General features: G+C 42.6%; 2 protein-coding genes across 6 annotated transcripts in view; both read left to right on the top strand.

The window, feature by feature from the left end:
• Positions 1–12,590, top strand: part of LOC120893429 (potassium channel subfamily T member 2) — a 154,949-nt gene that overhangs the window by 30,766 nt on the left and 111,593 nt on the right. Inside the window, exon 1 of one of the 4 annotated variants that reach the window (XM_040295296.1) lies at positions 9,689–9,931. The exons of the other annotated variants lie outside the window; for them this stretch is intronic. The gene's annotated coding sequence lies outside the window, so the exon portion shown is untranslated. Of the gene's footprint in view, positions 1–9,688; positions 9,932–12,590 lie in introns of those variants that run through there. 4 annotated transcript variants of the gene reach the window in all.
• LOC120893432 lies at positions 2,678–7,647 on the top strand. Of its 2 annotated transcripts, XM_040295311.1 has the most exons (6): positions 2,678–3,020; positions 3,081–3,230; positions 3,550–3,961; positions 4,026–4,333; positions 4,416–7,348; positions 7,414–7,647. In XM_040295311.1, exons 2-5 carry the CDS (start codon positions 3,092–3,094, stop codon positions 5,684–5,686), a joined length of 2,130 nt encoding a protein of 709 aa, XP_040151245.1. In that variant the 5' UTR covers positions 2,678–3,020; positions 3,081–3,091; the 3' UTR covers positions 5,687–7,348; positions 7,414–7,647. The 2 variants fall into 2 exon arrangements, with proteins under 2 accessions (XP_040151245.1, XP_040151246.1); XM_040295312.1 differs by having other exon boundaries at positions 2,678–3,230.

Here is a 12,590-nt window from a genome sequence, read left to right as displayed (position 1 = left end):
CGTCAGCTGATTTAGCGCACGGCGATGTTACGATCCCCGATAGGGACATTGTGCGTGATAGAATGATGTTTTTTTCTTTGGCGCTGGCACACGCACAATCGGGGTTTGTGTGCAAAATTAGAGGCCACCTTTCCTTCGTCTGGAAGGATCGATCGGCAAATGTCGGTGGTGTGGTGTAAGTCAACAACACTTTGCTACAATGTTCGCTAATTATAGCGTTGTTGTTGTATGTGAAAACATGTTTCACCGTTTTACCATGAAATCCTGTAGAACTTTTATATTTCTATCCATGTTTCATTACCTGTTTCTGGGGAACAGCATAAAAATGATTAAATTGATTTCTCTTCCGCGTCACGGCCTACTTGTCTCGGCTTCCTGGTCGGGCTTAAGATGATGAAAGTTTTATGGAGCATTTTAAAAGCTCCCCCCAAGGTTCGCTGAAGCTTTAATCAAACGTAAATACTCCGACCGAGAAACTATCTGTTCCGAGCATTGCGGAACGAATCCAATCCTAGGATTTTGCTTGCGAAAAAAACGCCCGAGCGGTAGAAGCACTCGTTGGATGAAATGTATTTGCAGCAGTTGAACAGAAAGAAAAAAACAGAACAAAAAGCAACGAGCCAGCACCTCAGAGCCTCACTACCGTCCGTCACGGTCGAATCAGCTGTAATCCTCTAATCCGGATTGTGTTCTTTGCTCTTAAATACGATGCAGCAGGCACAGACTGGCGAGCCGAACGCGCCCAGCACAATCGAGATTATCTACCGGGAAGGAGGGCCTCCGTTCGCCGAGTTTTGCAGCGTGTCGGTGCATGGATGACCGATATTTTTCCTCACTTAATTTTCTATTTTCTTCTCCACTGGAACCGGGAGGGGAGGGATAATACTTTGTATTTCTGTTTGTATACCTTGCGTCACGCCGATGCTGCAGATAAGTAATAGAGGCTTTGTTTTGTTTGTCTTTCTTTACAGGTAAGTCGATGAACGTCACTGGCACTGGAAGCGCTGCGAGATACTGCTTTTAATTGCTGCGATTGCTTTGAGCTTGAGACAGAATCAGTTTCCGTCGGAAGGTAATCATCATTAAATCGTGTAAAATAATTTACTTTGCTGGTGCTTCTTTACTAGCAACGTAAAGCAAAATCGCACCGGAATATAAAAGCGAAACAAATCAGCAAATGGAAATTGCAACCAATGGTTATGGGCAACCATTTAGACACGATGACCGATGAGCTATTTTAACACACTTCCTCCTTTATCGTCTAGAATGGTAGAACACAATCATTAGAATAAAACGAGTGAAAAAACACACCACGGAAAGGGAAAACTTTCAGCTGCGTTTAGTTGCCACCGGCACATTCACTCTATTCAGTACACGTTTTCATAATTTGGTAGCCAAACGGTCGCAAATTTCTGGTTCCGGTTGTTGCGTTCCCGTTCCCCCATTAGTCCAGGTTTCATTAGAGAGAAAGGGAGCGAAAATGTTTCTTTTGTAGTCTTTTGTATTTCCCCCACTCACACCGGTTCAGAACGGCAACCAAACAGCGAACCTGTGGGACGACTTCACCGGAAGTGGAGTTGTGGACATTTCCTCGTTTGTTTTCCGGAGCCGTTTGTTGAAGTTACGTTTGGTAGTAACGATATTTCAGAGTCGTGGGTGAGCCAACCATGGAGAGGGAATAAAAAGTGTCAGTTTTGGTACGTGCCCACGAATCTCATTTGCACACCCAGGCAGTAACATTTCGACACTCGTTTTCGACTGTAACTGTCGAGGACACGTACGAATCCAGCAAGGAGCGTAGGCTAAAGGTGGTCGTGCTTTTTTGTTGATTGCGTAGCTGGTTTGGGTAGTAAGGGGAGGGTTGAGAAAATGGTGGAAGTCACTCTTAGCGCCAACTGCTGCAGCTTGCCTGAAGGATCGACCAGCAGAAAGGTCCATTCAGCTTCTGGCTGGCTGGGTGGCTGGCTCTACAGTGGTGTATTTTTACTTGTGTTATTTTAATACTCCCGGAGGTCAATTGGTTGTGGTGTGGTGCCTTAAGAAGTACAGAAGAACCGTGCGCACCACTGTGCTAAGAACACGTCCAGCAATGCTGAAGTGGCTAAGGGAAGACTATTACAGGGCGGGCAGTAATGAGAGCGTTCACTGTTGTGTAAAACGATTCGGAAAGAAAGAAACCATCCCAAGCGTCCATTAATGTGCGAAGTTTAGCGAATCAATTGTACGGCATTCTGGAGAATCTACCAATGGCGCCAAAGGCGCATTAATCCGCTCTCGAGTGTTTCATTAAATCTCCTTCACTTGACAGATGATGATTGTCAGCACAAATAGGTTAGCCATCAAATGGCCATCAATTTCTGTTTCCGAAAAGTGAGCGTCTGGCAATCAATTAACGGTTGAACGGGGAAGAACGATCAAACCGGAGAAGAAAGTCGTGAAAGTAATGAGGAAAACAAAAAGAGATGAAGAATTGTGATGCGACATTTTGCGCCAGATGGCGCTACGCGAAGGAATGATTGCACATCTCGCACCATTTGATTCGAAAGCTTTCAGTGAGCTTTTTCGAAGAGAGTGAACACTGAATGAACTGGAAAAATAAGATAAATGAACCTAGCAGCACTTTGGACTCATTTTACCCCTCTTAACACTCAAATAAACCGGCAAATCCTTGATGTACTGAGTGCCACCACTCACTGAGCGCCTTACATCGTGGTGCATGGAGACGCCTGGTGTTTTTGAATTAGACCCCCGCGGTGCAAAATATGAGAACCCCACTCACGGATCTCAAAGTTGCAGTGTTTCTCCCTACCTCCGCGATATTTTTTACCCTTTTGGTCCAAGTTCTGCTTTGTCGCGCGATTACATTTGTTCTTACTCCATGGTTTGCTTGGTTTTTTGTTATTTTCTCGTGCGAACTCACTTTGTGCTGCTTCTTCTAGTCTTAGCTTGATTCTTGTTCACGAAGAAGTTGTTTTCACCGTGTGTTTTGACAGTTTAATTCTGTTCCATTTTTCAAAGCGGTAAGTTCGGTTTGCTGCATTCTCGTATTTATTAATAAAGTATACTTAAATCTATTTTAGAATAAACCATCATGTCTAAGCGTTCGAAACAGACGGGAAATTTTTATAAGAAGAGGGCTCGGTTGATGGATGAGGTCGAAAGGAATGTGGATGCATTAAACATCACGCTTGAAACGGCTTCGACTTCTGTTTGGCCGGACCTTGGAGTGGGTAAGTAGAAACAATGAAATTGAATGTTTCCAGCAATCTACGAACAAATCAGCTTAGCCACCGTTAGCTTAAAGAAAGTGATTAAAATAGTGTGTGTGTGTGTGTGTGTGTGTGTGTGTGTGTGTGTGTGTGTGTGTGTGTGTGTGTGTGTGTGTGTGTGTGTGTGTCTGGCGAGGGGGGAGTTAATTTCTTAAGGAAAATATCCGTTTAGTTGTTGGGTATAATCTGGAATTCAGGATCCATGTTAGGCGAGGTTTAGTCAGGTCCTTGGTACATACAAACCATCATTTTTAATATTCCCTTTTATTTTCATCTCTAGAAGTTACACCAGAAGATTTGGAATTGTTGTTTGCAGGATGTAGTTCGGCAGAGCCAACAACATCTACCACTACAACAACATCGAACGCAACCACGACATCGAACGATTTTCATGAATTTGAAGATATCTATGATTCGGCAGATGTTGCGACTGATGCCAATGATCGCTTCGAATTCATGAAAAATTTGAATTTGAAGGATGCACTTGTGCATCTTATCATTCTTGGCCGTGCTTCACGTTTTTTAACAGAAGGCTTCCTTGCCATCTTAAGGAAGTTCTTTAAAGCTAAAGTCCCTAAAACAAAAAGAACTTTGCTAAAAACTGAAGCCGATATTAAATCAGAAATTACACCAATTAATGGGGGTAAATTATGGTACCGTGGCATAGAAAAAGTGCTTCTTAAATATTTTGAGTAAGTATTTTTCAAACATATTGGTACTAAATGAAATTTCTCATTCGATGTGTGTATATTACAGAGATATTGATCCTGAACCGGACATATTTACCATCGATGTTTCTATCGACGGGCTTCCACTGTTTAGAAGTTCCCGTAAACAGCTTTGGCCAATACAAATAAGGGTGGTCGAATTACCAAAGGTTCCACCATTTGTCATTGGAACTTATGGAGGCCCGAAGAAACCCCATAGTATTGGAGAATTTTTGAATCCTTTGGTGAAGGAAATAAACGATCTCCAAAAAAGAGGCCTTCAGTTTAAGCATAAGTTGGTGCCAATGGTTCTTCGGGCTTTTATTGCAGATTCGCCGATGCGGGCCACTTTGAAAGGTATGTTCATGATTTTACTAAGGAAGTAATTATAGCTTCCATACCATATGTTTCACCAACTTTTCCATCCGTATATTTGCAGCTACAATGAATTTCAATGCCAGACATGGATGCTTGAAATGCACATGTGTTGGGACAACTATTCAGGTTGGACCTAATAAAACAAAAATTATTTTAGATTCCATCGATGCACCTCCACGCACGAACGTTGGATTTAGGCAAAGAGATGACAAAGCTCATCATAAAGAATGGTGCAGTCCTTTGGAAGCCATCGATGACTTTGATATGGTCGAAGGAATGCCAGTGTCCGACAGGTTGCATTTATTGGATGAGGGAATATTTCAAAAAATACTAGTAGGGTTTTTGAACAACACTTTCGAACTATTAGGCCATATTTATCCTCGTCAGAAGGAAGTAGTATCTGCCTATATAATCAAAATTAGGCTTCCCTATGAAATACCTCGTAGAATCCGGTCCCTTGATGAAATTGCGCAATGGAAAGCTACTGAATACCGTATCTTCTTCCATTATTTAAGCGTAGTTATACTAGAAGATTTTTATCAATATGAAGGTTCATTTAACCATTTTTTGATGTTATTTTCTGCGATAACAATATTTTCTGCAAGGGCCCATCAACAATATTGGTCTCTGGCAAAAATAATGTTGGACGAATTCTTTAGACACTTTGGGAAATATTATGGACGGTCTAACATAACCAGCAATGTTCATAACCTTCAGCATGTTGCTCATGAAGTTGAAAAGCTTGGGCCTCTGGATTTATATTCCGCATACGATTATGAAAATAATTTAAGATTTATTAAGCAAGACGTAAAATCAGGCACTAATATAGTTGAACAAGTAGCTGGTCGTCTAACCGAACGCAGTCAAGTAGTAAAAGCCAAAAACATCGCGAAACTTATATACCCGAGACTTAGACCAAACGGCCGTTTCTTTATTACCGAGGATTTTTCCCTTCACACACAGTTCCAGAACCAATGGTTTTTAACTGAAGAAAGGAATATTATTAAATTTGTAAAAGCAAAGAAAGATGCTTGTGATTCCTTTATAATTGTTGGCGATTTAATCGAATCATGTGAGGAACTTTTTAATGTAGTGTCTGATGAGGACAATGTGATAACAGATATACATTTATCATCGACTGAAATTTGTATCTACAAAGTTAAGCTTAATGTCCCTACAATAAGGGTAGAGGTCCCCTGTACATCTGTGCTATGTAAGCTCGTTCCAATTTTTAAACCATCGCGGTCTTTATTGCAAATGCCTGTAAGGACAACACCCCAGCCAAATTCAATAGCTTTATTTCCTTTGTTACACACGTTTAGGAACGCATAATATGTAAAATAGTTTATTAAAAATTAATCAACTAAAAACAAGTCGTTTATTTATTTACTAATCGTGATTTTAACATTAATAAATGACATGATTTTTATTAATTTAAAATTTCAGTTAAATAAATAACTTTGGTTTTTGCGGCACCGCATCGAACTCAAAATAGAAAAGAGCTTATGGGTACCAACTGTAAAAGTAAACGAACGAACATATTTTAATAGTTCACGTATATTTAACTAAACATTATTTATAGAGCCCAGGTCTATTCCATCTCTTATAAAACTAATATGTTCCTAACAAAGTAATAGTCAACAATACTAAAATAACTTAACTAGTTCGTTTGTTTTTTGTTTCGCTTGTGCGCTTTATGCACTACGCTTTTAGTTATTCCTCTTGTTAAGCTTGCACTTTTTGCATTACTAATTTTGTTTTTTAAGAATTGCTCGACATCTTTTTCTGTTGTCTGGGCACCTCCTACCCGTTTGAAGACATTCAGAATGTTTCGGTATGCCACTAACGCTACCTTTTCCGAGCCATTTCGCGAAACACCTCTCCAATTGCACTGTACCACAAACTTACGACAGAACACATTGTAAAATGATTCGTGAATCCTTTGAAATTTATCTGTTGATTGCATTTGTGCTTTTAACCAGTTTTCTAACGCTTCTGCATTAGATGTTAATGAAAGACTGGACTCTAAACTGTCCAGTTGTTGCTTGTTGGTAACGACCGCAGGATGAAACATCGGTCGCTGGACAGTGCTTTCTGTTTCCAGATTAGTTTCGTTGCTTCTTTCCTTAAATGCATTCGTATTTACAATATCCTTTATTGCAACAGAAATGCCAGCCACCACCGTGGTCATTCGTGCCGTTTGCACAAGATTTGCTTGTGTAGCAGATTTGATAAGCTGCAACTCCTGCAAAATGTTTTCTCCAGGATTGTTCGCCATTTTGTTCTTGACTGTAACATTACCAAAATATTAAATGGAAATATTTTAACAATTTGTGGTAACTACTTACTTTTGTGAACTAAATTATCGTTTAACTAAGCGTATTGTAATCGCAAAATTTAAGCAGTCCACAATCTGTTTCGGCGTACATAAACAAGTGCATTCACGTTTGAATCTTCAACATAGAATGGAAAAGGTTTTGCATGAAAAACAGTCAACCTTATGTCATATAGAGGCTAAAAATAATTCAAGTGAATATTTTCTTGGAGATTGTTAAATTATTTCGCCGTAAAGTTATAATTTAGAACATATATTTATTTCTGATTTAAATATAATTTAAAATAATGACGACAATGCCCTTTTTCAAATAGTTTTAGGCTTTAAAAAGAAATATAACACACATACACCATCAATAATATTGACATTATGGCTGCTGTCACAATTATTGACCGACCTGTCTCAAAGCAATGTTAGCGCGTTTGACAGTTCAATCATTGTTGGTGTTTGCAGCAGCCATGGCGAGCAAAAGAAATCTGTTTGCCAAAAAAGTTGTCTTTACAAGGCAAAATAGCTAGTTCATGTAAGTTAAATTGTAATATAATGTCCCATTAAGTATTTTTTAACAGGTGTGTCGCAAATTCTAAGCGTGATGTGAATAACAAGACGAAAAAAGGATCCTCGAAATTGCTCAACAGCTAGCAATCAACAGCACCATGGTATGTTGGAAAATGTCTTTCCCGATTGTGTTTATTTCCTAATTTGTTTGGGTTATCTATTCTAGCTTCACTGCATTACCAATGAATGCATTTATTCTACGCTGTGCCATTCAACTATGGTGTAAAATACTTCATGAACACACGGAGGAAATCATCACACGAAGAAGTGCCGGTACAGAAGGAAAAAGGCCCCCGAAAGAGTGATAAATTAGTCGATGAAGTGAAGATTATTATTATAATGCGTTGTAAATTGCTTATTGTTACGTAAAATGTTAAAATATATCCCTTTTTTGAAACGATGGAGTGTTTCATTTTGCATTTGGGGCTAGGAGCGGATGGTCCGGGGTAGGAAACGAACGAAAAAGCGGGGAAAGGGGGGGCTGGGCACTCAGAGACACTCAAAATCACTCATCGTCACTCAAAATCATGTCGCGCGCTTGCTTAACCGCCGTCTTCCTTTAAGCAATCGTTAAGCAAAGGTTAAGCAAACGTGTGACGCGATTTCGCGTCGCGGGGACGGTACGCGGAACGCATGAACTGGTGTGTCGATGTGGTATCGGAATTTATTGTTGACGTTGATCGTGTATAATACTGGTCGAGGACGTTTATTTAATGAAATTACATTGCATCGTGGCGGGAAGGTATGATTCATGGTGACGGGGATAATTAATTTTACCATCGATAGCTCTATTTTTTGCTGAATAAGTTTGAAATGAATAGTTGCACATGCAAGACGAACGACAACCAGTAAAATGTGTGCAATACAATAATTGAAAAGGGTTTTGCAAACGGACCAAAAATCGATCTATATTGACGAACAAATAGAAGCGAATGATGCATAAAACCAAGCATTCCGATAAGACTTTATATCCTCGAAAATGAGCATCGTTACTGGCGTTATCGGTCGCATTGTAGTCACTGTTGAATAGTTGCAGCAATATTGGTCCATTTCTTTGTGTGACAATCATTCGCTTCCCTTTTCTCTCTCTCTCGCTCTCGAAGTTCCTTGGTCTAGAAGACTTGTCTCAGTAAAGAAGGGACACACAAACACACACATACTCATGAAGCAACCCTAAACTGACGCATACCCCGAAGGGTATTGCTTCCGCACGCTGTGCCATATATGTGTATGATAAAAAGTAATGTTCACGACCAGGCCCATTTTCAATCTTCGTGAAAGCACTTAGCGTGATTGTTATTGCATTACGGTACGGGTCAAAACCATACGCAAAGCACACAAACACACCCACACCAACAACCATGTGCCCTGGAGGACACTGTCGGGACAATACCAGCAACTGTTTAAGCTGTTGCTATTGCGCGATCCGTACCGACCAGCTGTCAACTGTCACCCGGCCAAAAACCCGGGGAAGCAGCCGAATGCGACCACATGCGATTACATAACCAACCCAGTCGAACCTCTCGAACTCGGTGGGACAGAGAAGCTGGTGGCCGTCCGTGCAGGGGGTTTGGACAAAGTTGTATCCCGACGCTCCCATTAAGGGACAAACATTTTGCTTTGTGATGTGCCGTGTGGTTTCGATGCGCTACTTTCCCGATAGCTCGTGTGACATAAAACCGTGGGACCAGAAACGGCCCAAAACGGACACCATAAAGAAGCTAGAGAAGCGGACAGGATAACAGACTGTTTTGATGGAGACGAAGCTACGCTAACAAATGGACGATGGGCTAACCAACCACCACGGGGCAGGCGATGGACTCGTCACGAGCACCGGGGTACACCTTTCGGGTATCGGGCCGGTCAAGCCGAACGGAGCGAGCACGTGACTCGAACTCGTTGATATCCGGGTGTAATGTCAGCTCGGGAGCTCCCGTGAGCAACATTCAACAGTGCTTGTTTACGCGGAGGTAACTCAGACACGCCGCACGCGGTGAGTTACTCGTTATCACGTGAGGCAGCTCCCATAGCGACTATGGGATGTGCACCGCGACTATGGAGGAAAAAAAGGAAAGCACATCGATGCTTGAGGGTGAAAAAACCCATTAAACCTTATCTTTTTTACAGATTGTGATTAAAAATAATAAACCTTATGAAGCATATAATTATGGACAAACACAAACAAAGCTCGGAAGGCAAACGCGCAACTGGTAAAACAAACCGAAAAGACAGAAAAAGTTGCAAAAATTTTTTGTTTAAAGTAAACAACAAACTTCCAACCACTGGCAGATGCCAAGCCATGGTCTGGTGTAAGCAGTAGAGCACTCACTGACGCAGTCGAAGCCATCCGACGCAGCAGGCTGTGCTGGTGCTACTGCTGAAGTCTGCTGCTGCATGGTTGTGTTGGTGTCAAAACTTTCCAAACCCCTCGGATGAGGGACCGTACCGGGTCGTTCCCGTGGCTGTGGCAGTCCGCCAGCCAGTCAGTCGAATCCGGAACGTGTCCTGCGTAACGTCGGAGAGCGTCCTCTTCGGTGTGTGCGTCTACGTGTACGTGTGTGTGTGTGTGTGTGTGCGTTCTCGGTCGTGTTGGCCATTTCCAGTAAAACTTAGTAACGTGACTTGACGGAAAAGTGTTCTAATGAGAGTGTAATTTGTGCGAGTGGCGAAAAAAAAACAAGAAGGTGATAATTCGTTGGATCTTCGGAATTAGTGTGCTCGTGGTGGTAGTACAACCCACCGCACCAATCTTGTGCTGGGATTGAAAGCGGAGAGCCGAAGAAGTGTTGGAGCAAAATAAATCCCATCCCAAGGGCAGGGAGTGAATCCCCTTGCCAGGGAGGAGATTAAATGATAAGCAAACAAGACAGATACCACCGTGTCCGGTCCCAGAGTGGCCGAGGGTCCGATTTGTCAGTGTAGCAGATGTCTTCATTTGCTCGCACAAGCGTCCCGGACCTTGTGCTGCCTAGAATGGAAGGAGAAGGATAATCGATTTCGAATGTTGTCCGTGGGAAAGGATTACTAGATCGCATAGTTGTCGTTGTGTGTGTGTGTGAGTGTGATTGTGGGCGTGTGGCAATGGGAAGTTATGTGTCCGGAAAGATTCAAGTTCAAGCGTCGCAAAGTTTCACGAATCTATTGGGGAGGGGTGATCGGTTCCTCACGGAAGCAGCTGGTGTCGGCCGGAATCGGTTCACGGCTCGGTGCGTTTCCACGATGCACGATGGCGCACGGTCCCTCCCCCAGTGAAGTGTGCAGTGAAGTGGTGCTAACGTGGATTAATTGCATTTGGAAGTTTATTGGTGTATCGTTGGGCCATGAGTCTGTTGGGCGAATTTCGAAGTGTGTGGTGAATGAGTTTGAAGCGAAAATCAAGTTACTTCCTTTGTTATCTTTGGGGTGATTTTTATCCTTTTTTTTGCGATACCATCACGGTGGGAATTTTGCATAAAAAATGGTTTTATTCTTCTCAGTCTCTACGCGAGCCCTACATGGATGCGTATGGGTTTAGTGACAGTGTGATTGTTGTTCTTCTTTCCCCAGCTTAGGCTCACACGAAAGCTCTTCGCAGCATGGGTGCGGATGTGTTCTTGTTTGTTGAGCAGATTAGTTGACGGGGGACTTAGAAGTCAAACAACATCCCATCCGTCAGGACGGGGAAGCCATGTCTCTCCATACAATAGGCTGCTGATGGCAATGCACACAATGGTCGATACATGTGGAGCATTGATTTTTGCGTGTTTGTGTGTGTATTGGGTGTAGCACTCGACTGTCTATCATGCAAGGATCGTTAGTCGGAGAGGCTTCTAAACAAATGTTTACATAACCTCAAACATCGTGCTAAGCCTCCCGGGTTTCCCACCGAGAGGAAACCGGGAATTTGGTGCCAGAAGTAGTTAAATTTTCACCACTCGCAACTTCTGCTTCATATAGTATCATCTAAAGTAGAGTATGAAACCGAGAAAATAAGTAACCAGCAACGCCTTAGGAAAGCTTTCTCTATGGTTGGAAAATGTCATTTTTTGTTTTATCGATAAAACGATGCAGCTGGTCCGGTGAACCACGAAACTCCGTCTGCTCGCCCGTCCATTCCCTCTGGTTCGAAACTGTCCCGGGGTGGGAGATTTATGCTCGAACAAAATTGGCTCGTTCGAACCGTTGTTCCGTTGGCTAGGATCCTAGCTGGCGGAACAAGGGACCGTTGCCGTTGTCAATTTGGAGCCGTCACATAACGTGTCTCTTTCGCTCTTTGTCCCTTTCACGAAAGGCACATTTTTGGCACTCAGCACCAGAAAACTGAAGCGGCACGGAACTCGTGGCAGCACATTATCTATTCGCAGTGTCGCTGACGTGGCTTTAAGGAACGTCTTGAACATCCGGAGCAATACCGTGCGCCGTGTACGTACGGTGCGTCGTGTGTACGTGTCCACTAGGAGGTTTTCCGGGCTTTTCCCGCATAAAAGGGAAAGTTTCGTTGCTCGTAAAGTACTTCCAGTTCAGTGACGATGAACCCAAGGACTATCCCATCCCAAGTGAGAAGGGTTCGCCTGTAAGGTTTTGTGTGTGTACACCGAAAATAAGAAATGGATGACCAACAATAGGAGAAACTTTTGTCGTAACATTTTTTGTTGTTACTGTCGTCCCTATTTTCTACACATTTTTTACAAACAAAAGTGACACTTGCTTCGCGCACGGCTGTAATGAAGCTGTCGTCGTTAATATTTCGTCTCCTTTTGTTCCACACCTTTATCGCCACTTTCTGGACGCGACTCTCCTGGGAGTGGCGTCTGTGGCGTATCGTGCATGGGGAGGATGAAATATTTGTAAAAAATCTCGCCGAAAAGGAAAGAAACGACTTAATTGTTGGCCAGCACAGTTGCCACAGGTTCAAGATTTGTGCGATTGATTAATCGGCTGACAAAAGGAGCAGCTCTGGTTGTAGCTGTTGAGAGCTGGGAAGACCTAGTCCGCATTTCCTTCGGATGGGGAAAATATGCGACTGTCTGTGCGAGATCCTTTTCATGGTCAATTTGATTTGACCCAAAAAAAACTAAAAATAACATAAGAAAACATAGGTTCTAGGAAAACCTCCCAAAAAACGGATGGATAGTAGCTTGGGCTGGGTTATGACTTGCCTTAATCTGACCGTTGGATCAATTTGGATACTCTTCCCAGTATTCGAAGTCCTTTTTTGGGTTAGTGAGAATGGTTGTGTGAGTTGTTTTCCTTTTTTCCCCCCAAGTGAATGACAAATGAGGAAGGCCGGCAGTGGTCGTTGGGTTTGCTAATCGAATCGACAATCGTGGGATTGGTCGTTAGACGGCAAAAATGGAAGGTTGC

Source organism: Anopheles arabiensis, chromosome 2, assembly GCF_016920715.1.
Source record: "Anopheles arabiensis isolate DONGOLA chromosome 2, AaraD3, whole genome shotgun sequence".
Lineage (NCBI taxonomy): Eukaryota > Metazoa > Arthropoda > Insecta > Diptera > Culicidae > Anopheles > Anopheles arabiensis.
The sequence above is the reverse complement of the archived record's forward strand: the minus strand, read 5'-3'. Positions and strand labels throughout refer to the sequence as shown.

Coding starts and splice junctions, on each gene's coding strand:
- LOC120893432 (XM_040295311.1), top strand. CDS start 3,092: ATGTCTAAGCGTTCGAAACAGACGGGAAATTTTTATAAGAAGAGGGCT. Junction 3,962..4,025: donor GTGCTTCTTAAATATTTTGA/GTAAGTATTTTT, acceptor TGTATATTACAG/AGATATTGATCCTGAACCGG. Junction 4,334..4,415: donor GATGCGGGCCACTTTGAAAG/GTATGTTCATGA, acceptor GTATATTTGCAG/CTACAATGAATTTCAATGCC.